The sequence below is a fragment of the Erythrolamprus reginae genome, chromosome 9, assembly GCF_031021105.1.
Source record: "Erythrolamprus reginae isolate rEryReg1 chromosome 9, rEryReg1.hap1, whole genome shotgun sequence".
Classification (NCBI taxonomy): Eukaryota; Metazoa; Chordata; class Lepidosauria; order Squamata; family Dipsadidae; genus Erythrolamprus; species Erythrolamprus reginae.
Genome location: NC_091958.1, coordinates 31,466,719 through 31,492,058, shown reverse-complemented (window position 1 = coordinate 31,492,058; position 25,340 = coordinate 31,466,719). Strand labels below are relative to the sequence as shown.

The window sequence follows — 25,340 nt, the reverse complement described above, 5'->3', positions numbered from 1 at the left end:
AGGTTTGCCATCACGGTTTTAGAAGATTCTAGCTTTGATCATTATTGGCAATTCATTAATTGCCTTTTGGCTGGAACATGATGAATTGTGAAGTTTGAAATATCTGGAGAAGATCAGGCTGCCTATTTTTATCTTAAGAAAGTTAGTGGTATTTTGCTGGATAGAAGGGTTCCCCCAAAATAATCCAGCAAACAAGTGTGAGATGTGGGTTTTATCTGGCTAATTCAGGACATGTTGTCCAGTGGCTAAATCATGTCCAACTCTTCATGAACCACAGCAGGCCAGGCTCCATCCATATCCTCCACTCCAGAGCACATGTTCATCGCAGCAGGGACCCCATTTGACCATCTCATCCTCTACCGTCCCTTTTTCCTTTTCATCTTTGCCAACATCAGGCTCCTTTCCAGGGAATCTCATCTTCTCTTTTGGTGATCAAAGTATTGGAGCGCAAAGTTAAATTAAACAGTGCAAATTTCTGACTTGGAACCATTCTATTCTTCATTCCAATATTCTATTCTACTCTACTCTCCTCTACATGCTATTCTATACTATTCTCTTTTCTATTCTATTCTTCATTCCAATATTCTATTCTACTCTCCTCTCCTCTACACTACACTCTATTCTATTCTTATTCTATTCTACTCAACTCAACTCTACATTCTATTCTAATCTACTCTTCATTCCAATATTCTACTCTCCTCTACACTACACTCTATTCTGTTCTTATTCTATACTACTCTACTCTGCTCTACATTCTATTCTATTCTTCATTCCAATGTTCTGCTCTACACTACACTCTATTCTATTCTATTCTATTCTATTCTTTGTTCCAATATTCTATTCTACTCTACACTACACTCTATTCTATTCTTATTCTATTCTACACTGCACTCTATTCTATTCTACATTCTATTCTATTTTCCCCAACGCCATAACTCTGCTAAAAAAATAATTTCCTCAACACTGTCAAACTATTCACTAAGGCTGCATTACTATTAGTCTTCTCATCATTCCCATCACACATCTCCCACTTATGACTGTATGACTAATTTTTTGTGTGTATCCTTACGATTTATATTAATATTGATTGTTTCCTGATTTATTTATTTATTAGATTTCTATGCCGCCTTTCTCAGGGTGGTGATTGCTTATTTGACCCTATGACAATGATTGTCATAGTGTTGTACCTCATGATTCTTGACCAATGTATCTTCTCTTTTATGTACACTGGGATCATCTCACCAAAGACAAATTCCTTGTGTGTCCAATCACACTTGGCCAATAAAGATTTCTATTCTATTCTATTAAGTGAACCTGGCTTCCCCATTGACTTTGCTTGTCAGAAGGTCACCAGAGGGGATCACATGACCCTGGATACTGCAACCATCATAATTACATGCCAGTTGCTAAACGTCTGAATTTTGATGACCTGACCATGGGGATGCTTACAACAGTTAAGTGTGAAAAATGGTCATCTCCCCCCCCCCCCTGGTGTTTGTTGTAATTTCAAACGGTCGCTAAACGAATGGTTCTAAGTCGAAGACTCCCGTAACTCTATCGCTTCTCTCTCTTCTAGCCCAGGTGGGGAAGACGTCCCTGATCATGGCTCTGGTAGGGGAGGAGTTCCCTGAAGAGGTGAGTACAGGTTGCTGCTATTCCTATTCTGCCTTATTCCTATTATCTTATTCGTACAATGTTAGAACTTTCCCATAGAAATTTATTTGTAGGACAAAGAGTGCAAATAAAAAATATGCCATGACATACAATGTTGTGAGTGGTCCACGTCCAGCTCAGCTGTTCACGGATTTTGGAGACCAGGAGACAGATGAGTCCTGGCATCACAGGACAGTGTTCTTGCCATCTGAGTCTGAGAGTGAGGAACAGTTAGGGACTGAAGGTCCAGGACCAGGAAAGGGCTACCAAAATTTTTACTAAAACACTGTGGGTGTGGCTTATTTTGTGGGTGTGGCTTGATTGATTGATTGATTGATTGATTGATTGGATTTGTATGCTGCCCCTCTCCGGAGACTCGGGGCGGCTAACAGCAACAATAAAGCAGTGTACAATAGTAGTCTGATGTTAGAAACAATTAAAAACCCATTAATATAAAAACCCAAACATACATACATACATACCATGCATAGAATTGTAAAGGCCTAGGGGGAAGAGGGTCTCAATTCCCCCATGCCTGATGGCAGAGGTGGGTTTTAAGCAGCTTACGAAAGGCAAGGAGGGTGGGGGCAATTCTAATCTTTAGGGGGAGTTGGTTCCAGAGGGCCGGGGCCGCCACAGAGAAGGCTCTTCCCCTGGGTCCCGCCAAGCGACATTCTTTAGTTGATGGGACCTGGAGAAGATCCACTCTGTGGGACCTAACTGGTCGCTGGGATTCGTGCAGCAGAAGGCAGTCCCTGAGATAATCTGGTCCAGTGCCATGAAGGGCTTTATAGGTCATAACCAACACTTTGAATTGTGATCGGAAACTGATCGGCAACCAATGCAGACTGTAGAGTGTTGGTGTAACATGGGCATATTTGGGAAAGCCCATGATTGCTCTCGCAGATGCATTCTGCACGATCTGAAGTTTCCGAACATTTTTCAAAGGTAGCTCCATGTAGAGAGCGTTACAGTAGTCGAGTTTCGAAGTGATGAGGGCATGAGTGACTGTGAGCAGTGACTCCCGGTCCAAGTAGGGTCGCAACTGGTGCACAAGGCGAACCTGGGCAAACGCCCCCCTCGCCACAGCTGAAAGATGTTTCTCTAATGTGAGCTGTGGGTCGAGGTCATGTGGCCGGGTAGCAGTGGCTTGCCAGCCATGTGACTAGGTGGGAGTGGTTTGGCGATCATGTGACTTGACCAAGGATTTTCCAAGAACCTCAAAACAATACCCATATCAATGGACTCAAAACATGCAGGTCATCAAATTCACCCACATCGTAGAAGTGAGCAGCTATAAACAGTGAAATGACAGAAACATCTCACTTAGAATTTTGAAAGCACATTTTGAGCTTTGTCATAAAGGTGCCTTCATGATTAAAATGGCCTCTCACAAAATAATCATTTACTCAAAGGCAACAATCTAAAACAGTGATGGTGAACCTATGGCACGGGTGCCACAGGTGGCATGCAGAGCCGTATCTGCTGGCATGGGAGCCATTGCCCTAGCTCAATTCCAACATACATGTGTGTGCTGGCCAGCTGATTTTTGGCTCGCACAGGGGCTCTGGGAGGGCATTTTTGGCTTCCAGAGAGCCTCCGGAGGGAATGGGGGAGGGCATTTTTACCCTCCCCCAGCTCCAGGGAAACCTTTGGAACTTGGGGAGGGTGAAACATGAGCCTGCTGGGCCCACCGGAATTTGGGAAACAGGCAGTTTCTGGTCACCAGAGGACCTCCCAGGGGTGGGGGGGAGCAGTTTTCGTCTTCCCCAAGCATTGAATTATGGGTATGGACACACACATACTCTTTTGGCACCTGAGGAAAAAAAGGTTCGCCATCACTGATCCAAAATGTTCCTTGCTACTTTCACAGCCTAAGTAGACATCCCAAAATGCTCCATTCCACATAACAGTCTTAACCCACCTTCCTGCAGATTGCCAAACAAAATCAAGGTTTCTGGCCAAGCATTAAGTTGCAAGCATTATTTGTTTTATTTTCTAGAGCAGGGATCCCCAAACTTGGCAACTTTAAGAAAAAAGGGAAAGCAGGGGGAGGCAGAAACTCAGGTCAGATAGAATTAATTCCAGATCTTATCTCCTTATACCTCTTCTTATGAACTTAATTCATTCTGTGACCAGGTTCGTAAGTAGAAAAGTTCGTAAGAAGAGGCAATTTCCCCCATAGGAATTAATGTAAAAGCAAATAATGCGTGCAACCCCATCCCAAAAGTCACCCCTTTTGTCTTGCGCCGCTGGGAAATCCCTGCCTCCGGACTTCCATTGCCAGCCGAAGTGCCCGTTCTTGCATATCTGGGATTCCCCTGTGCCTCCCCTCACTGGGAAACCCCACCTCCGTTGCCAGCCGAAGCGCCCTTTTTTACATTGCTACGATTTCCCTGAGCCTCCCCTTTCTGGGATTCAAAGCAGCACCGGCAAAAATGAAGGGAATCCTAGTGAGGGGAGGCTCAGGGGACTCCCAGCAATGCAAGAACGGGCACTTTGGTTGGCAATGGAGCCGCCCCGAGTCTACAGAGAGGGGCGGCATACAAATCTAATAAATAAATAAATAAATAATAATAATAATAATAATAATAATAATAATAATAATGGAAGTCCGGAGGCGAGGATTCCCAGCGAGGGGAGGCTCAGGGGAATCCCAGTGCTTTGGCTGGTAACGGAAGTCCAGAGGCGGGGCATCCCAGCCGCGGCGACTCGGGTTCGTAAGGTGAAAATAGTTCGGAAGAAGAGGCAAAAATTTTTTAAAACACCAGGCTCGTATCTCGAAAAGTTCGTTAGTAGACGCGTTCGTAAGAAGAGATATCACTGTACTTTTCCTAGACACTTGTTTGTAGCAGAATCGCCGGCTTTGGGGTTTTTAAATGCTTTCTGGAAGAACGCAGATGCTGCTCAAAGAGGATGCCCTGCATTTTCTTTCAACATCTTTTGGTGCAAATTGGGTGCTCTGGGGTGGAGCTCCATTTTTGCTACCCCACTGATCAGAACCCCGTTAGATGCAAGGGTAAGGACGATGAGATCGAGGCATGAATATCTCTCTAGAAGGAGTTCTTGGCATTAAATAGATCTATGGGACACATGGCCACACCTTGGTTGAATATAAGGACAGGCTGATGGGAACGGGGGTGTGGCAGATAATGTTCTCCATCATGGATGAAGGTGGCTTGGAGCTGAGAGATTTCTTCTGCTTTCATGGATTTCAATTCCTGCATTTTGCATGAGCTGTTTAAACTCTCTGGACTTTTAGTGTAGTTAAAAACCAAAGACACATCATTAGTGGAGATTTATGACTCTAGCTGGCTGGCATCCCGGACTAATTGGAGAAACGCCCGACCAGCATGAAATTCCTTGCATTAATCCTTGTATTACAGAAATTGTGTTACTAATAGAATTTGCCATGGGTACTTTTGAACCAACATGTGTGTGGGTCTTTATTTCTGATAATTGATCCGGCCAGACAGAACACAAGCAAAGGAGACTTTTTTTATTACTAACAGAACTATGGCAAAAGGGGCTGATCTTAGGCATCGGCAGAATGATAATGGTGACAATAAGCCTTTTCTTGGCATGTTTGATGGCCTTTTCTAATGCTCATAAAGACAATATTTTATCAGTGGGGAAGAATAAATCTTAATTTTGAGAATGAGAGACCTAATGGAACATTTTCTACTTTTTCGGTTTATAATAATTCATTGATAGTCAATTTTACTATATGGATAATATCATAATTACAAAAATGCTATATGTGTACTCACACACATACTTAATTTATAATATTATTTAAATGTCAAAATCTTTCATTAGATAAGATTGTACTCAAAATATACTGTTTTTAGCATTTTAGACTTATATACTGCTTCATAGTGCTTTTACAGCCCTCTCTATACAGTTTACAGAATCAGCCTCTTGCCCCCAACAATTTGGGTACTCATTTGACCCACCTCGGAAGGACAGAAGGCTGAGTCAACCTAGAGCCGGTGGTGAGATTTGAACTGCTGAACTACAGCTAGCAGTTAGCTGATGTAGCCTGCAGTGTTGCACTCTTAACTACTGTGCCACCCTGGCTCCTTTGAGTTTTAAATGTTACAGCTTTATTCTGGAAAATAATATTATCTTTTGCCAAATATATCTCTTAAATAAATATCTTTGTGAACTAAAAAAATACACGATGACATACAATTACTGTTCTTGCAGGACAGTAATGGTGGTTTTTATTTTGGATGGTGGTTTTTATTTTGTCAACTACACTGCTCAAAAAAATAAAGGGAACACTTAACCAACACAATATAACTCCAAGTAAATCAAACTTCTGTGAAATTGAACTGTCCACTTAGGAAGCAACACTGATTGACAATCAATTTTACATGCTGTTGTGCAAATGGAATAGTTGTGCAAATGAAATATTCAATGAGAATATTTCATTCATTTAGATCTAGGATATATTATTTGAGTTGTTCCCTTTATTTTTTGAGCAGTATATTTTTAAATGTAGAGTCTTTAAACATAAGTATTTATGCCAGAGTTATGCCAAAACTGTGGGGGTTTTGCCCCAGGTTCCTCCTCGGGCTGAAGAGATCATCATTCCTGCAGACGTCACTCCTGAGAAAGTCCCCACCCACATCGTAGACTATTCAGGTAGGTCCTGGGCATAAATGACAGGTGAATTTGTGGCTAAGACACCAGGAATGTGCGCCAAGCCGTGCCACATGGCAGTAGACAACGTTATGGTATACTGCGATGCCTGTGAGTTCAAGGGTTGGAATGCAGACCAGATGCTTTTTTCTTCCCCTCTGTATTCACACCATTTTATTTTTCTGTATTCACACCATTTTATTTTTCTTTATTTATTTGTATCCTGCCCTTATTAGGATCTAGGACATTTTGCCTCTGCCACGTGGGTGGAGCTCTTCCTTCCGCAGCCTTTGATCTGTGACGATTGCAGCTGCCTTTTCTCCCTCGCCAAAAGACCCCAGCTCTTCGTCCCAGCCCTTCCGTCACAAAAAATCCACGTTCAGCCTCAACCTTTTGGCCGCATGGGACACTTCGCTGCCAGCCAATCAGAACGGTCCTAACAAAATGCTAAGAACCTAAGAAGAGCCCTGCTGAATCAGGCCAAAGCCCATTGAGTCCAGCCTTCTGTGTCCCACAGTGGCCCACCAATTGTCCATGGGGAACTTGAGCAGAGAGAGAAGGCAGGATCCTCCCTTTCCCTTGACCCCAACAAATGGGACTCAAGGGAATCCTGCCTGCCTGAAACAACATAGAGGCGGCACATGGACATCCGTTTCAATAACCACTGATACACTTGGCATCCCTGAATCTGTCTAATCCTGCCTTGAAGCTATCAAGGCTGACAGCTGTCACGATCTCTTCTGGAAGGGAATTCCATCAACCAAGGACCCTCTGGGTGAAGAAATATTTCCCTTGATTTGTTCTCACTTTCTTACCTATGAGCTTTAGGGAGGGCCCCCTTGTCCTAGTATTGTGTGATAGAGAAAAGAATTTTTCTCTATTCACCTTTTCTATCCCATGCATGATTTTATACTATTATGTTACTTTGGGAAGGAAAGAATGGGACAGTTCGCCTCCTTGATGCTAAATTCTTAAAAAGCAAATTAGGGAATGGAGAAGGTCCAATTCCAAGAGAGGTCCAGAGATCCTTGGGGGCATTTAGATGAGCATCTTTCACTCCCCCCACCAGTTCGTCTTGAGGGTCCCCAGAAGTGGGGTGGGGAGGGGGCTTTGGGGTAGAAAGAGGAGGAGGTCTAATGATCCTGCCCCATTTCCACAGAGAGAGGTCCAGACATGCTCCCGGCATCTAGACAATTCCATGCCTCTTTTCACCCACTCCTTCATTCATCTTGAGGGTCCCCAGAAGTGGGATGGGGAGGGGGCTTTGGGAGCTCTTTCTCACACACCCCCACACCCACACACACCAGTTCTGCTCAGAACCTCTCCTCAAGCAGGAAACTGATACAGAATCATAGAGTTGGAAGGGGCCTCTACAGACTCCCATACAAATTAACAAGTGTTGGAAGGGACCTCAGAAGTCATCTATTCTCACCCTCCTGCCCTCTACCTATAACAAGAGATGGAAGGGACCCTGAAGAGAGAGAGAGAGAAATGCGAAGGGAGTTTGAGAGAGACCATGTGGCTGAGAGTTCCAACGGCCAATTTAGCAGCTCAGAAATTTGTCAAATGTGTATGAGTTGAAGGCAGGGTGGGGCCAGATGACCTCCAAGATCCCTTCCAACTCTTGTTAAATGTGTATGGGTGGAGGGCGGGGATGGGCCACAATCCCCACTTCTGGGGGCCTCAAAGTTTTTGCCTCTCTTCAAACAAAGCAAACACTTTGCTTTGTCATAACTGCTTGTTTCTTTTGCATCAGCCTCGAGGCGTCGTAAAAATTCCACAGATCACCATGACGACCAGGTCATAAAGGGGCCCCAGACAGTAACTAGCCTTCACTTCTGTTCTTTGCTAAGAGGATGCTACCTAGCTCTCCCTCTCACCCTTCTTTTGTGAGGACATCTATGACTGGATTCCCAAATCAGCTTTTTAATGATGAGCTTGTGAGGCAGGGAGTTCCACCAGTCAATTTAGCAGCCCAGAAATTTGACCAGGAGACCAATTATCCTGCTTGAGCAGGGGGTTGGACTAGATAGTCTCTGAGCTCCCTTCCATCTCTATCATTCTGTATCAGTCTCCTGCTTGAGAAGAGGGTTGGACTAGATGGCTCTGAGGTCCCTCCCAACTCTACTATTCTGTAACAGTCTCCTACTTGAGCAGGGGATCAGACTAGATGGCCTCTGAGAACCCTTCCAACTCTATCATTCTGTATCAGTCTCCTGCTTGAGAATGGGGTTGGACTGGATGGTTTCTGAGGTTCCATCCATCTCTATAATTGTGTATCAGTCTTCTGTTGAGCAGGGGTTCAGACTAGATGGCCTCTGAGGTCCCCTCCAACTCTATGATTCTTTAACAGTCTCCTGCTTGTGGAAAGTTTCAGTTAGAACTGATGTATGTTTGTGTGTGTGTGAAAAAGCTCCCAAAGCCCCCTCCCCCCCACTTCTGGGGATCCTCAAGATGAATTGGTGTATTTGTGTGTATCTGTGTGTTTGTGTGTGAGAGAGAGCTCCCAAAGCCTCCTAGGTGCCCCGGAGGGTCTCTGGATCTCTCTTGGAATCAGACTTCCTCCGTTCCAAATTAGCTTTTTCAGGATTTAGCATCACTCAAGAGGAGGCGAACGGTCCCGTTCTTCTCTTCCCAAACTTGCATTTTGTTAGGACCGTTCTGATTGGCTGGCAGCAACGTGTCCCATGTGACCAAAAGGCTGAAGCTGAATGGGTTTTTTTGTGACGGAAGGGCTGGGACGAACCGCTGGGGGCCTTTTGGCCAAAGAGAAAAGGCAGCAGCCAGCCGTCAGAGATCAAAGATTAGATTAGATTAGATTTATTGGATTTATATGCCGCCCCCCTCCGTAGACTCGGGGCGGCTCACAACAATGGTAAACAATACATAGTAACAAATCTAATATTTAGCAATCTAAATTACAGTTTTAAGTTAAAAAATCCAAAAGAACCCCAATATATAAAAAACAAGCACACAGTCAAATCATACACAGAAACTACATGGGCACGGGGGAGGTGTGTTTTAAGGAGTTTAAGGTGGGTTTTAAGGAGTTTCCGAAAGGCAAGGAGGGTGGGGGTAATCCTAATCTCTGGGGGGAGCTGGTTCCAGAGGGTTGGAGCCACCACAGAGAAGGCTCTTCCCCTGGGTCCCGCCAAAGGCTGCAGAGGAAAGAGCTCTGCCCACGTGGTGGAGGCAAAATGTCCCATCTCCCCACTTATTATGTTTGCAACTACCTCAAAGCAGCGAACATATCCAACATACCTTCTTCCTCCTATTTTCCCCACACCAGCCAACATGTGAGGTGGGTTGAGCTGACAAAGTGTGAGTGGCCCTCAGTCCCCCAGCCAGGTTTCTTGGCTAAGGTGGGACTAGAACTCAGTCTCCTGGTGGTTGGCCTAAATTTATTTAATTTAATTTATTAGACTTCTATGCCACCCAATCCCATGGGACACAAGCCTTCAATTAAAGGTAAAAGTAGCCAAAACAGACACATACACGGGAAAATGCAACAATAGTTTCTTTATCCAAAGAAAAATAGAAGCAAAACTTCCTTTTTAAATTCAAACTCACTATGATTTATGGTCAAAGTCCTGAAATCCAGAGTCCTGAGAACAATCCTGAATGGCAAGTCAAGGTCCACAAGTACGATCAGATCTTCCACAAGTACGATCAGATCTTCCACACTGCAAGGCTGGCACGCTGCCCATTTAACAGCAGCCCTAATTACTTGAACCCCACCCAACCACAGGTGGACTCTCTTATCGCCTGTAATACTTTTGAAGCTGTTCTCTCCTATGCATAGCTACGCATGCGTGGGTCTATCATTGTTTCCTCATCAGAGTCTATCGAAGATAATGAGGACTGGCTTCTTCCTGAGCTGTCTGCCAGGCCCCCCCTCTTCCATTTCACAGACATTTCCTTCTTCACTGGCCGACTCTGTTGGCAGCAAAACAGGCCTGTGACATTTGGATGTTTCCCCCACATCCACCTCCACAGTCTTTGGGGCAGGAACTGGGCCAGAGCTAACCACAACAGGACTCAGGGCGGTTTACATAGAAACCTAGAAGATTGACGGCAGAAAAAGACCTCCTGGTCCATCTCGTCTATGTTCATCCCAGGCATGTTTAAATTCAATTCCAGTGGATTTATACCAGGGGTCCCCAAACTTTTTACACAGGGGGCAGTTCACTGTCCCTCAGACTGTTGGAGGGCCAGACTATAAAAAAAACCTATGAACAAATCCTTATGCACACTGCACATACCTTATTTAAAGTAAAAAACAAAATGGGAACACAATACAGTGGTACCTCAAGATACGAACCCCTCGTCTTACGAACAACTCGTGATACGAACCCGGGGTTCAGAAAAAAATTGCCTCTTCCTACGAACTTTTTTCAAGTTACGAACACGTTCGGAGGCTCCTGGGAAGTAGGAAGGAGTGGGGCCAATTGAAATTCTCCCATCTGCAGCGTCATCGGTCTCCGGGCAGACTCTCAATTTCGGCCGAGGGAGAGTCTGCCCGGAGACCGATGACGCTGCAGATGGGAGAATTTCAATTGGCCCCACTCCTTCCTGGAGGTTGCTAATTCCTAACTTCTAGGAAACCCCATTCTGGGCTCAGCAGCCTTTCCATGATCCCGTCCCTTGGCGCAGAGAAGGAACCGGCGGGGAATCCCACTGCCTGATCCAAAGGGATTCACAGGATCTTCCTTGGAGGGGGGCGGGAAGGACCTCAGGAGGGGAGGGGTGAGGCAGGGCGGGGCCAGGCAAGGGAGGCCAGAAGGAGGGCTACCGGCTGTTTTAAAAGGTGACAGCCGGGCTGGGGGGCTTCCCAGCAACCCCCCCAGCCCGGCTGTGACCTTTTAAAACGGCCGCGCGGCTTCCCAGCCATCTCCCGAAGCCAAACGCCAAACCCAAACTTCCGGGTTCGCCGTTCGGAGGCTCCTGGGAAGCAAGGAGTGGGGCCAATTGAAATTCTCCCATCTGCAGCGTCATCGGTCTCCGGGCAGACTCTCAATTTCGGCCGAGGGAGAGTCTGCCCGGAGACCGATGACGCTGCAGATGGGAGAATTTCAATTGGCCCCACTCCTTGCTTCCCAAGAGCCTCCGAACGGCGAACCCGTAAGTTTGGGTTTGGCATTTGGCTTCGGGAGATGGCTGGGAAGCCGCGCGGCCGTTTTAAAAGGTCACAGCCGGGCGGCAGCGTTTTTTTTTGCGTTTTTTTTTTGGTTGCACGGATTAATTGACTTTACATTGTTTCCTATGGGAAACAATGTTTCGTCTTATGAACCTTTCGTGTTACGAACCTCCCCCTGGAACCAATTCGGTTCGCATCTTGAGGTTCCACTGTATTTAAAATAAAGAAGAAGTAATTAAGTAATTAATTAATACTTCTTTATTAACAAGTAAATTTAAACTTAAATCAACAAACTCCCTACATTTCTCCTTCCTTCCTTCCCTCCCCCTTTCTCTCCACTTCTCTCTTCCCTCTCCCTTTTTTCCTTCTCATTTGTTTCACTTTCCTCTCCCTCGTTCTTTCCCTCCATTTTCTCATTTTTCTTTCTCTTTTTCTCTCTCTCTCTCACTGTCCATCTCTCCCTCTCTCTTTCTCTTGCTTTCTTTCTTTCTCTCCCTCCCTCACTCTCTTTCTATCTCTCCCTCTTTCTCTCCCTTTTTATCTCTCCTCTTCCTTTCTCTCTCCCTCTATATCTCCCTCTTTCTCTCTCTCCCTTTCTATCTCTCTCCCTCTCCCTCTCTCTTTATTTCTCTCTCTTGCTTTATTTCTCTCACTCATTTTCTATCTCCCTCTTCCTTTCTCTCCTCTCCCTTTCTCTCTCTCCCTCTCTCTATTTCTCTCTCTCTTACTTTATTTCTCTCTCTCTCACTCTCTATCTCTCCAACTTTGTATCTCTCCCTCTTTCTCTTTTCTATCTCCCTTTCTATCTCTCCCTCTCTCTCTCCCTTGCTTTATTTCTCTCTCTCTCACTCATTCTCTTTCTATCTCTCCCTCTTCCTTTCCTCTCCCTCTCCCTCTTTCTCTCGCTCTCTCCCGCTCTCTCTCTATTTCTCTCTCTCTTACTTTATTTCTCTCTCTCTCACTCTCTATCTCCCCCTCTTCCCTTCTCTCTCACTCTCTCTTACTTTCTCTCCCTCTCTATCACTCCCTCTCTTTCTCTCTCTCTCTCTCTTGCTTTCTCTCTCCCTCTCTATCTCTTCCGGCGGCAAGGAGAGGTGGAAAGCAAAGCGGCAGGGAGGAAAGCGGGCCTGCAATTGGCCCCTTTCTTTGTCGCCTTTAGGGAGAGGAACTTTTGCTGCCCTATGGCAGAGCAGCAACAGTTTCTCTCCCTAAAGGCGGGAAAGAAAGGGGCCAATTGCAGGCCCGCTTTCCTCCCTGCCGCTTTGCTCTCCACCTCTCGCCGCCGCCAGACCCTCAGCAGCAAGACCGCACGCACTGAATGGACGAGAGATTCGTTTGGAAAAATCTTGTGCACTGCCGCGGGCCGGATAAATGGCCTCAGCGGGCCTCATCCGTCCCGTGGGCCGTAGTTTGGGGACTGCTGATTTATACCAACCACGTCTGTTGGAAGTTTGTTCCAAGCATCTACTACTCTTTCAGTAAAATACTATTTTCTCACGTGGCTTCTGATCTTTCCCCCAACTAACCTCAGATTGTGCCCCCTTGTTCTTGTGTTCACTTTCCTATTAAAAACACTTCCTTCCTGGACCTTATTTAACCCTTTCATGTATTTAAATGTTTCAATCATGTCCCCTCTTTCCCTTCTGTCCTCCAGACCTGTGATTTTCAATCTTTTTTGAGCCGCGGCAGGTTTTACATTTACAAAATCCTGGGGCACACCACCAACCAACTGGTTGAAAAACACTGCTCCAGACTACACAGATTGAGTTCATGAAGTCTTTCCTGATACGTTTTATGCTTAAGACCTTCCACCGTTCTTGTAGCCCGTCTTTGGACCCGTTCAATTTTGTCAATATCTTTTTGTAGGTGAGGTCTTCAGAACTGATCACAGGATTTCAAATGTGGTCTCACCAGCGCTCTATACAGCGGGAACACAATCTCCCTCTTCCTGCTTGTTATACCTCTAGCTATGCAGCAAGCATTCTACTCGCTTTCCCTACCGCCTGACCGCACTGTTCACCCATTTTGAGACTGTTAGAAATCACTATCCCTAAATCCTCCTCTTCTGAAGTTTTTGCAGAACAAAATAAGAACAAAAATAAATAAATAATACAATACAAAGATGCAGAAATCAAATATAGATAATAAAAATAGTAAAAACCCCATTATAAAAACCCTGACACCTTATCCAATCAAACACACATACATACTAGTCAATAACCATTTGGCCGTGCCTAGGTGTTACCATTCACGGCCCCCAGGCCTCCCAGCAAAGCCAGGGCTTCATGACCTTTCAGGAGCCTATAGGGTGGGAGCACTACAGACATCAGGGGGTAGTTGATTGCAAAGTCACCCATCCTTTCATGGCTAAGGTGAGACTAGAACTCACAGTCTCCTGGTACCAGGCCATCCTGTGAGTGTCCTGTAAGTGTTCATTCCCTCTCTGAGCAAAAGATGGAGCCCGCCTACTGGTAGTTCCACTGTGGCCTTAACATCCTATCTATGCTGGATCGGCTGATTCTCGCTTTGCCTGTGGCTGAAAGATATGCAGGGCCAACTCATGCCCCTTGTTGTTTCTCCTTTCAGAAGCCGAACAGACGGAAGAAGACCTCAAAGAAGAAATTGCCAAGGTGATGCTTAGGTCTGGAGGGGTGGAGTGGGGTGGGCCTAAAGGAGCTCCTCTCCCCTTCCTCTCTTTGCCTTCCTGAACTTGGGAGACCAAAACTCTTCCCAAATCCCACCCAAAGCCTGGTGGGAATTAACCTGCTCCATTTTATCTTTGTTTCATTCATGCTTGTCAGCAATAGCACTGTGGGGTTTTGGTTTTTAAAAATATAAATTTTATTAATTTTTAATAATAACAGATACACACTACATAAATGAGATACATGCTCCCACCACCCAACATCAATTCATTCAGACCCCTCCATCAAAATGACATTACAATATTTACAAATTATAGAGTGATTCCAGTTTATTCTTTATACCTTGGTCTTGAATTCTACTAACCATATCACCTCTAACCCTGTCCCATCTTCCCATCAGTTCTTTCATTTTATTCTCATTAATCACATTCATCTTTGTATCCATAATTTCAAACTGAATAGGTTCCACCATGTACTGGTACCAATTTTGTATTGTCCATTTGGTTGCATCCTTCCAACCTAAAATTATTACCACTTGGGCACTTTCTATAGCTGCTTCTTTAATTTTTCTGAATTAACCCTCATTACTAATATTGCCATCTCCTTAGTAATCACCCATTTTATGTTTATAGCACTATTGGGGTTTAACCTACCAGCTTAAGAGAGACACCAGGCAGGAGAAGACTCAGGGGAGGAGCAGCCCCAAAGTCCTTGCAAAGAGCATGGACTGCTTAGCTTCAGTAAGGTTACCATATATACAGCAGTGTTGCCACGGGAAGCCCCAAGCAATGTCATAAAGCACAATGAACATTTGATTGCAAAGAGGAACATAGCTCTCCTGCATGTGGAGAAAAAGCAAGGAGAGGGACTCAGCTTATATTCCAAAAACAGGACAAGAAGTGATGGATGGAAACTAATCCAGAAGAGAAGCAATTAAGGACTAAGGAGAAATTTCCTGACAGTTAGAACAATTAATCAGTGGAACAGCTTGCCTCCAGAAGTTGTGAATGCTCCAACACTGGAAGTTTTAAAGGAGATATTGGATAATTCTTTGTCTGAAGTGGTGTAGGTTTCCTGACTAAGTAGGGGGGTGGACTAGAAGACCTCCAATGTCACTTCCAACTCTTATTATTCTGAGAAGCAGCATATTAGAGAGTTAAGATCTCAGGTTTAGCCCCACTTGATGGACCAGGCCAAGAATTCAACTTCACACGAAGGCTAAAATTACTTTTACTGAGATTAGCAACAGTTAACAGGATCTTGCAAGTTTGATTGCTCTGTGTCCCCTCTTCCTTCTTGTGTTCCATTTTTATTTATTTATTGGACTTATATGCCCCTCTCCGTGGACTCGGGGCGGCTTACAACATTTTAGTAAAAAATACAATAAATAAATCATTCTAGACCAATTAATAGGATAATAACTTTAAAAAATTTCTTAAAACTAAACATTTTTTTAAAAAAAAATCACACATATTATCACGCCAAATACATTCATGGGGCAGAGACTGGGGCCTGGGAATATAAATGTGTTTTCAAATTCTAACGAAAGGTAAGGAGGGTGGGGGGCAGTGTGAATCTCTGGGGGGAGTTGATTCCAGAGGGCAGGAGCCCGCACAGACAAGGCTCTTCCCCTGGGCCCTGCCAGCCGACATTGTCTGGTTGACGGGACCCTGAGGAGACCATCTCTGTGAGACCTAACCGGACGTTGGGATTCGTAAGGCAGAAGGTGGTCTCGGACATAATCTGGTCCTATGCCATGTAATAATAATAATAATAATAATAATAATAATAATAGTAGTAGTAGTAGTAGTAGTAGTAGTAATTTATTAGATGTGTATGCCGTCCCTCTCCGTAGACTCGGAACATAGGGCTTTATGGGTCATAACCAACACTTTGAATTGTGTCCGGAAACCAATCGGCAGCCAATGCAGTCCGCGGAGTGATTGAGAGATGTGGGCATATTTTGGAAGGCCCAAAACTGCTCGTGCGACTGCATTTGGGACGATTTGAAGTTTTCAAACACTCTTCAAAGGTAGCCCCATGTAGAGAGCATTACAGTAGTCGAACCTCGAGGTGATAAGGGCATGAGTGACCCTGAGCAAAGACTCCCTGTCCAAATAAGGCTGCATCTGGTGCACCAGGTGAATCTGGGCAAACGCCTCCCTCGCCACAGCTGAAAGATGGTTTTATTCATTCATTCATTCATTCATTCATTCATTCATTCATTCAATCAATTTTTATGCCACCCTTCTCCTTAGGCTCGGGGCGGCTTACAACATGTTAGCAATAGCAGACATGGATGGCTGACATGGTAAAAAGAGTCCCAAAGGCTCTCAGTCTGAAATAAGTGAGGGGGTAATTTTTTCTATACCACCCTTCTCCATGTTGGCTGCTCTCTCTAATCAACAAACCCATGTGAGTCTGTTTTCGAAGTGAGCAGTTTCCAGTGACATAGGAAGCTGTTCCTCTGGCCATTATTCCATCCTCCCTTCCACTGCTCACACAGCTGTCAGGCCACCTGACATAATAACAGTGATAGGGATATGGGAGGAGTGTGAGAGAGAGAGAGATTGGCACCACAGCACATTCTTTGTGCAGAGCCCTAGATCGACTGAACAAGTAAAGAAGCCAGCATTCCCTCCCCCCCCTCCCCTTGGTACATGTGATGCACTTGCGGGTGTGGGGTTGTGAACTTTAACCTAAATAAATTACGGAAGTGAATTTCAGTGCTGGTATTTCATGGCAAGAATCCAGACATGGCTGTGATAATAAATGGAACTTTCTGTGTTCACACAGCAGTAGATTGGGATTTATTTCTCAGATGTTAGGTGGTTCGCTGACAACAGTTTTACCTTGGCGTCCGTCACTCTCACTGGCCAGCGCCCTCAGTAATTGTAGTTATGGCATCTTTAGTTTTCCCCCCTCTCCTCTCGAATTGATCTCTCTCGATAGAGGCTTTGGGGACTTTGAGTCTTTGGTGGTCCTCTCTTAGCACAGTTCTGTATCAGCTCGCCTCCCTCGTTTAATGTCCATGTTTTCTCGTTCGCCTCAGTGTCGACCTCTTTACTCGGTGGGGGTGGAGCACAGATCTCCTTGCTCACTCTACAGTCCCAGCGCTTTACTTGCATTTGTCCCACTCATTTGCTATCCCTGCCATATGAATCAGGCAGGAAAGCACTTAAGCATCTTCTAGGTGTTACCTCGCAGTTCTGAATTTTTTTAAAAAATGGCCCCTTAATCTGGGTACCAGTTCCTGCATATTTCTGTCAAGGTCATCTTTCTACACTCCAGAAATGTCTCTGCTGTGCTAGTAGTAAAAAGCAAAGAGCATTGTTGAAATGTGCAAACTCACTAGAGCAGTGCATCAGCCTTGTAGTTGGCTCTTGTTGATGGTGCTAAACCCAGCATTGGGATGCGAGTTCTCTGCAGCAAAAATAATCTGGAGATTGGGATGGAGATGTCCAGGTGTGTCAACTATGGCTGCTTTTGCTGCGTCAGAGTTGCTACACTTTGGGGGAGGAAAGGGAGAGGAAGTAAATAGACTGGCTTGCAGACGTACCAAAGATCTCTACTCTGGGAACCAAGGTCATCCCAACAGGTGGCAGTTGAAGAAGGAATGTTGAAGGAGGAAAGGAGTGGCCAAGGAACCCGCCCGACATTTTTAGTTGGACAATGTGACTTGTGACACTTGGGGAGGAAAACGTTACTCTCTCAATTCTGCTATAATTGCAGAAACTTTCAGAGTTGGTTTTCACTAACTGTGCCAATATGATATATCCAATAAATATGTTCTTTGAGGAATCTTCCTGCCTCAGAGTTTTGATTTCTTCGGATGTGTTACTCGGAACCCTGACATTAAACTAATTTTGAAAGTTTCCCGCAATTATAGCCTAATGTGTTTGTTAGAGCTGACGATGTATATGTTAGAGCCCTCTCTCCCACTCTTTTCCCTTGCAGGCCAACGTGGTGTGCATGGTCTATGATGTCACAGAAGAGGCCACCATTGAGAAGGTAACCCCAGCGGGCCTCTTAGCTGCCCACCTCCAAGTTCACCATTGCACTGCTTCTCCCTGCTTTGACTTTCCTAGACAAGGCCCTATGAATATCCATGAATTCTTCTCAGTATCTCATGACCGTTTCTTGAAGGGCATCTGCTGCATTGGATGGGGGTGGATTTCGGCTGGAACTGGTGGGAAAAGACTTGATGGCATGGTTAGACTTGGGTGCCTTATCAAGGGCTTACCATATTTTTCAGAGTATAAGACACACCCTTTTCCTCCCTAAATAGAGGCTGAAAATTTGAGTGCATCTTATACTCTGAATGTAGCTTTTTCAAAGCCGTTTTTTTTAGCCCTATCAAGGTGCTAATCATCTTCCCAACTCTTACCAGCCTGCAGGCTTTTTTTCACTGCTACTCCCTCCAAATAAGGTTTTTTTAAAAGCCCTTACCAGGGGATAAAATAATGTGCTGAAGCTGACCAAACTAAGGATGCTAGCCAGATGAATACCTGGTACACAAATATTTCCCCCCCTGTTTTCCTCCCCCAAAACTAAGGTGTGTCTTATACTCCAGTATGTATTATACTCTGAAAAATACACTATTTCTTAAAACTTGGGGAATGAGTTAGGGGTGCAGAGATTCTCTGGCCCACTTGCTTTTCCCTTCCTTGCTTTTCTAGATTCAGACAAAATGGATTCCAATGGTGAACGGTGGCATTGAGAGGTGTTCCAGGTATCTATTGTCCTACAGAGTGGGTTGGGGTGCTTTGGATCTCATTGGTCTTTGTTAATTAATCCCTTTGGGGTGGCTGCTCAGCGGTGCAGTGGTTTATGGTTACTGGATCTGTCGGCCAGTGATCCCTTCTCCCCATGTCAACCCAACCCACCCTTCTTTAACCTCTCTTGGTTCCTTGATAAGTCTCTCCCAAATGTTTCTTCTTTTCAAGGATCCCCATCATACTTGTGGGAAATAAGTCCGACCTGCACACTGGGAGCTCCATGGAAACCATCCTGCCCATCATGAACCAGTTCTCTGAGATCGAGACCTGCGTGGAGGTCAGGAACTGTCTGGATATTGGCAGGGAAATAGTACATACTTCGATTGGGGTGATGGAAAACTTTGTGACAGATGTCCACAAGAGATGGCGAATCTATGGCCCGTGTGCCACAGGTGTTACACAGAGCCATATCGGAGGGCATGTGAGGCCTTGCCCTATCTCAGCTCCAGTATGCATGCGCCTGTTAGCCAGCTGATTTTTGGCCTTGGGGAAGGCTGCTTCGACTTTCGGAGGCTCCAGAGTGCAAAAAAACCCACCCAATGGGCAAACCGGAAGTTCAGAAATATGGACCTCCAGTTTGCCCATTACTGTGAGTGCTCCTTGTCAACCTCAGGTCATGTCATATTCTGTGGAGGATGAGAAAGGGCCCTCTGGGTACCCTGGGCCACAGGGGTTGCCAGAGGAAGAAGAGACTGAGAGTGAAGCAGAAAGTGACTTGAGTGAGCCTAAGGAACACTAAAGGGGGCTGATGTGACATTGGGGAGTGGTTGCAGTTTGACAGTGAGGAAGACAAGAGAGTGGAAAGCCATTGGATTGACTCTCGCTATAGAAGATTGCTTCGAAGGCGAGAGGAGTTACAGAGTAAAAGGTATTAGCTTACAGCCTTAGCCTCTTTGATGTGTGATGTCACTTCCAGGCAGTATAAAAGAATGAGATTGTGGGAAATGGGACATGATTTCTGCTTCAAAAAGACAATCTTTGTTGGACGCTGTGCTAGGGAAAGTTTTCGCTGAGCTAATGCATATGTTTTAAGTAAATGAATGGGCTTTATCTCAGGAATGCAGATAAGACTGAGTTTCTGTGCTGTTTTAAACCATGTGTTTCTTCATGTATGCCTGATTTCAAATAAAGAGTGGGTTTTTATCAAAATAATGATTTCTGAGTTGGGTTCACTCCGAAGGTCCATGCCTAGGACACCCATTATGATGTTTTTTGCACTCCAGAAACTTCGGGGAAGCTTCCTGAAGTCCCGGAGTGCAAACAATAGCCCAATGGGCAAATTGGAAGTTCAGAAAAACTGAGTTCTGGTTTGTCCGTTGTTCCCTGATTTAGTGGTAGCACATAACTTGCATTCTGAAGACTCCCCCCCACCCCCATATTTTGGCCACCAACTTCTCACCTTTTTCTCCTTTCTGATGATACCACATCAACATTTTTTTTCTTTCAGGGAGAATTGGAAGAAAAGAGGCTTCACTTTTAGTCCTTTAATTTGTGCCTTTTTTCATAACCATCCTCAGATTGAGAACTTTTGAGTGTCGTTTCAAGTATGTCTTGTTTTATTTATCAGTGAGCGATGAATCAGTTTCTCTTTCCTTCTTTTCTACACCAGTGTTCAGCAAAGAACCTGAAAAACATTTCTGAGCTCTTCTACTATGCCCAGAAAGCTGTTCTTCATCCAACTGCTCCTCTCTACGATCCAGAGGAGAAACAGGTAAACATCTGCCTGAATTGTGTTGCAATTACTGTATAGTATAGCAGGCAGGCCTAGACAAGCTTGTGTGAACTTCTGGCAAGTACATTTCATGAAAGGAAAAGCGAAAATGAACATATCAGAATCTACTTTAGACTCCCTTTTTTTAAAAAAAATCATACCTCTTTGTTTTTGGTCCTTTTCAGTTACAGCCAGCATGCGCCCAAGCACTCACTCGGATTTTCACTTTGTCTGATCAGGACAACAACCAGATCCTAAGCGATGAAGAACTGAACTATTTCCAGGTACCATATTGTATTCCATGGGGGTTAATGGTGGGGGAAGAAGCTGGGGGGTGAAGACAGAGCTTCAGATCCTTATGCCTTATAGGCATAGGTAGGGAAGATAGTCCTCGACTTACGACCACAATTGAACCCAAAATTTCTGTTGCTAAGTAGAGCATTTCCTTAAGTGAGTTTTGTCCCATGTTTGTTGTCACAGTTGTTAAGTGAATCACTGCAAGGACTGTAATGTTTAAATTACCAAAAGGGACTACCATATTTTTCAGACTATAAGACACATTAAGATTTTGAAGAGGTAAGGGGGGAAAAAGGTTTTATCTTCCCAGGCCCCCAGGAGCATTCTGCAGGCCTCCCAAATCCTCTGTGCGCCCCATTTTTCACAAAAATTGGGGTGTTTTTCCTCCCCCCCAGCCCCCAGAAGCTGTAGGCCTCTTGAACCCTCTGCACACCCCATTTTTGCATTTTCTCTGCAGTTTCTCTGTATTGTAGTCATGTATTATGGCTAAAATGTGTTTAGGCTTGATATCTTTGGTGATTATGACAAAGACAACTGGTAAGTAGTGTAGGGCGAACCCAATGAAGTTCGGGTTCGGCGAGTTTGGCCAAACTTCGTTGTGAAGTTCAGGTGAGTTCCCCGAACCTGAACACTTCTGGAAATAAAGCCACGCACCAGGAAGGAGTCTCTGTGAGGTCGAAGCCCTGCCCCCAGAATCCCATCGTGGGATTCCCCACCTCCTTTTGCTTGCCGCGCTGCTGTGGCGTCCTTTTCCGTAAAAATAAAAAAACACATTTTTTTCCATCAAAATACACCTGCATATCTCAACTTTTCAAAAGGTGGCACACTTTGGAGGGAACATGCATTTAGGCTCCATGGAACCATCTATGCCAAAAATAATTTCTTTTCCTGGCCAGGTGCACAGTACAAAACAGCCATTGACTGGATTCGAACTCAGGACACACACAATTTTTTTCCATGAAAATACATCTGCATATCTCAGCTTTTCAAAAGGTGGCACACCTTGGAGGGAACATGCATTTAGGCTTCATGGAACCATCTTTGGAGAGATTTGGGGCTAGATAGGAAGCTTTTGGGGCAGCGATTTTTGGAGAGATTTGGGGCTAGAAAGGAAGCTTTTGGGGAAGCGATTTTTACAGAGATTTGGGGCTAGATAACAAGCTTTTGGGGCAGCGCTTTTTGGAGATATTTTGGGCTAGATAGGAAACTTTTGGGGGAGTGATTTTTGGAGAGATTTGGGGCAAGATTTTTGGAGCCCTCCTTGGGCCCCCGGCAGCACACCTGGCACTCTACCGACACCGGAGCCTCTCCAGAGCCCCCGACGACAGCGGAGGACTCTAACTCAGCCCGGAGTCCTCCTCGAGCCCCCGGCATCAAACCCGGCGCCCAGCTGACACGGGAGCTTCCACGGAATCCCCGACAACAGCGGAAGACGCACGGAGCCCTCCTTGAGTCCTGGCATCACACCCGGCACCCAGCTGACGCGGGAGCTTCCCCAGAGCCTTACGCTTAATCAAAGCATAATCAACTAATAAATCAACAAAAACAAGACCAACCACAACACAACTAAATACAAAAACAGCACTCATCAGCAGCACTCATCAACTACTCCACTACCAGCCTCCTACCATGAAGAACGAATCACGCATAGAGAGAAGACACTCCTACTACCCACATGGAAGACAAACCCACCACACACAAGATGAAAGAGCTGACTTCCTAGTGAGTTGCACACTGTGCTCCATGTATACACTCCTACCCTCAAACTTCCAAAACTTCACTTGCAATAAATGTAAAGTAATCCAATTACTTCAGGAAAAAATAGAAAATCTAGAGAGAAACCTCAAAACCCTGCAGCACCAACATCAAAACAAGAAAGACTAATATACTCCCAACACATCCAACACCACAGAAGAGCACATCAGAACCAACCCCCTCGAGGTTGAAAATGACTGGACACATATCACCCAAAGAAGAAAAAAACAAACCATCCCCAAACTCCCACCAACTACAAACCCAGTGTCTACAAGTAACAAATATGCAGTACTCCTGGCACAAGAAGATCAACAAACACTTGACAAGGAGCCACCAAGAACCAACACCATCAAACACCGTCATCACGAAGGCTAGCCCCCCTCTCCCCAACCAAACCAAAAAGAAAAGGAGAGTGGGGGTAATTGGTGACTCAATTCTCAGGTGAACTGAATCTGCAAACCGGACAATCAGTCCAGAGAGGTGAGCTGCCTCCCTGGAGCCAAAATCTCAGACATAGCGCTAAACCTCACTAGAATCCTAAAACCCACTGACTACTACCCTCTATTAGTGATCCATGCAGGAACAAACGACTCAAGGAAAGACATGAACCAAATCACGAAAGACTACGACCACTTGGGCAATACAGTCAAAAAGAGGTGTTGGATCAAGGTGGTGCCGTGGATATTGCCTATCTGGACTTCAGCAAAGCCTTTGATACGGTTCCACATAAAGAGCTGATAGATAAATTAGTGAAGATTGGAATTAATCCCTGGATAGTTCAGTGGATTTCAAGCTGGCTGAAGCATAGACATCAGAGAGTTATTGTTAATGGCGAGTATTCTGAGCAGAGACAGGTTACAAGCGGTGTGCCACAAGGGTCTGTTCTGGGTCCTATTCTTTTTAATATGTTTGTGAGTGACATAGGAGAAGGTTTGGTAGGGAAGGTTTGCCTATTTGCCGATGACTCTAAAGTGTGCAATAGGGTTGATATTCCTGGAGGGGTCTGTAATATGGTAAATGATTTAGCGTTACTAGATAAATGGTCAAAGCAATGGAAACTGCAGTTTAATGTTTCCAAATGTAAAATAATGCACTTGGGGAAAAGGAATCCTAAATCTGAGTATTGCATTGGCAGTTCTGTGATAGCAAAAACTTCAGAAGAGAAGGATTTAGGGGTAGTGATTTCTGACAGTCTCAAAATGGGTGAGCAGTGTGGTCGGGCGGTAGGAAAGGCAAGCAGGATGCTTGGCTGCATAGCTAGAGGTATAACAAGCAGGAAGAGGGAGATTGTGATCCCCTTATATAGAGCGCTGGTGAGACCACATTTGAAGTACTGTGTTCAGTTCTGGAGACCTCACCTACAAAAAGATATTGACAAAATTGAACGGGTCCAAAGACGGGCTACAAGAATGGTGGAAGGTCTTAAGTATAAAATGTATCAGGAAAGACTTAATGAACTCAATCTGTATAGTCTGGAAGACAGAAGGAAAAGGGGGGACATGATCGAAACATTTAAATATGTTAAAGGGTTAAATAGGGTTCAGGAGGGAAGTGTTTTTAACAGGAAAGTGAACACAAGAACAAGGGGACACAATCTGAAGTTAGTTGGGGGAAAGATCAAAGGCAACATGAGAAAATATTATTTTACTGAAAGAGTAGTAGATCCTTGGAACAAACTTCCAGCAGACGTGGTTGGTAAATCCACAGTAACTGATTTTAAACATGCCTGGGATAAACATATATCCATTGTAAGATAAAATACAGGAAATAGTAAAAGGGCAGACTAGATGGACCATGGGGTCTTTTTCTGCCGTCAGTCTTCTATGTTTCTATGTTTCTAAGATAGGGGCACAGGTAATCTTCTCCTATTCTACCCACAAGAGGACAACATCCTGACAGAACGCAAAATCCCACAAATAAACCCCTGGCTAAAGAGATGGTATCGCCAAAACAACTTTGGGTTCCTCGACCATGGTCTACAATACCTTCAAGAAGGGCTCCTAGCAACAGATGGATTACACCTTACCAGAGCTGGAAAGAACCTCCTTAGAAACCGACTAGCCCAATTTATCAGGAGGGCTTTAAACTAGATCTGAGAGGGGCGGGTGACCAAAGTAAGAGACTGAACAACGAACCAAATAAGAAAGGGGTGCAAATTAAGCCCACTAACATTTCAGAGGATAAAAAATGCCTACCCAGAATCAGACACAAACACCTAAAATGCCTGTACACTAATGCACAAAGCCTGGGGAACAAACAAGACGAACTAGAAGTACTAATGCACGAGGGCCAATACAATCTAATTGGTATTACAGAAACATGGTGGGACGAATCACACAACTGGAACACACAAGGGCTACAATCTCTTCAAGAATAACAGGTCAAACAAGAAAGGAGGTGGAGTTGCACTATACATAAAAGACCACTACACCGCCACTGAGCTATATCAATCCAAAGAAGATAACCCCCTTGAAACCATATGGGTTAACATAAAAGAAAAAAAGGACAACATTACAATTGGAGTTTACTACAGGCCCCCAAACCAAACAGATACAATGGACAACCTCTTTACAACCCAACTATCAGCAATATGCAACAAGCACAGCACAATAATAATGGGGGACTTTAACTACCCCGACATTAACTGGAAAACAAACTCAGCACCAAGTGGAAAGTCTGACAGATTTCTCACCAGCCTCGCTGATAACTTTCTAACT

At 44.8% G+C, this 25,340-nt stretch overlaps 1 protein-coding gene across 14 annotated transcripts in view; it reads left to right on the top strand.

Moving 5' to 3' along the window:
- The window catches only part of RHOT2 (ras homolog family member T2), a 194,727-nt gene that overhangs the window by 36,312 nt on the left and 133,075 nt on the right, over positions 1-25,340 (top strand). For 4 of the 14 annotated variants that reach the window (XM_070760778.1, XM_070760779.1, XM_070760775.1 and 1 more), the window contains exons 2-9: positions 1,577-1,635; positions 6,222-6,303; positions 14,024-14,067; positions 18,040-18,093; positions 18,762-18,814; positions 19,029-19,137; positions 20,470-20,571; positions 20,757-20,855. In XM_070760778.1, the coding sequence (XP_070616879.1) occupies positions 1,577-1,635; positions 6,222-6,303; positions 14,024-14,067; positions 18,040-18,093; positions 18,762-18,814; positions 19,029-19,137; positions 20,470-20,571; positions 20,757-20,855 (602 nt within the window). Of the gene's footprint in view, positions 1-1,310; positions 1,454-1,576; positions 1,636-6,221; positions 6,304-14,023; positions 14,068-18,039; positions 18,094-18,761; positions 18,815-19,028; positions 19,138-20,469; positions 20,572-20,756; positions 20,856-25,340 lie in introns of those variants that run through there. The other 10 variants (XM_070760773.1, XM_070760776.1, XM_070760772.1 and 7 more) reach the window with 6 other exon arrangements.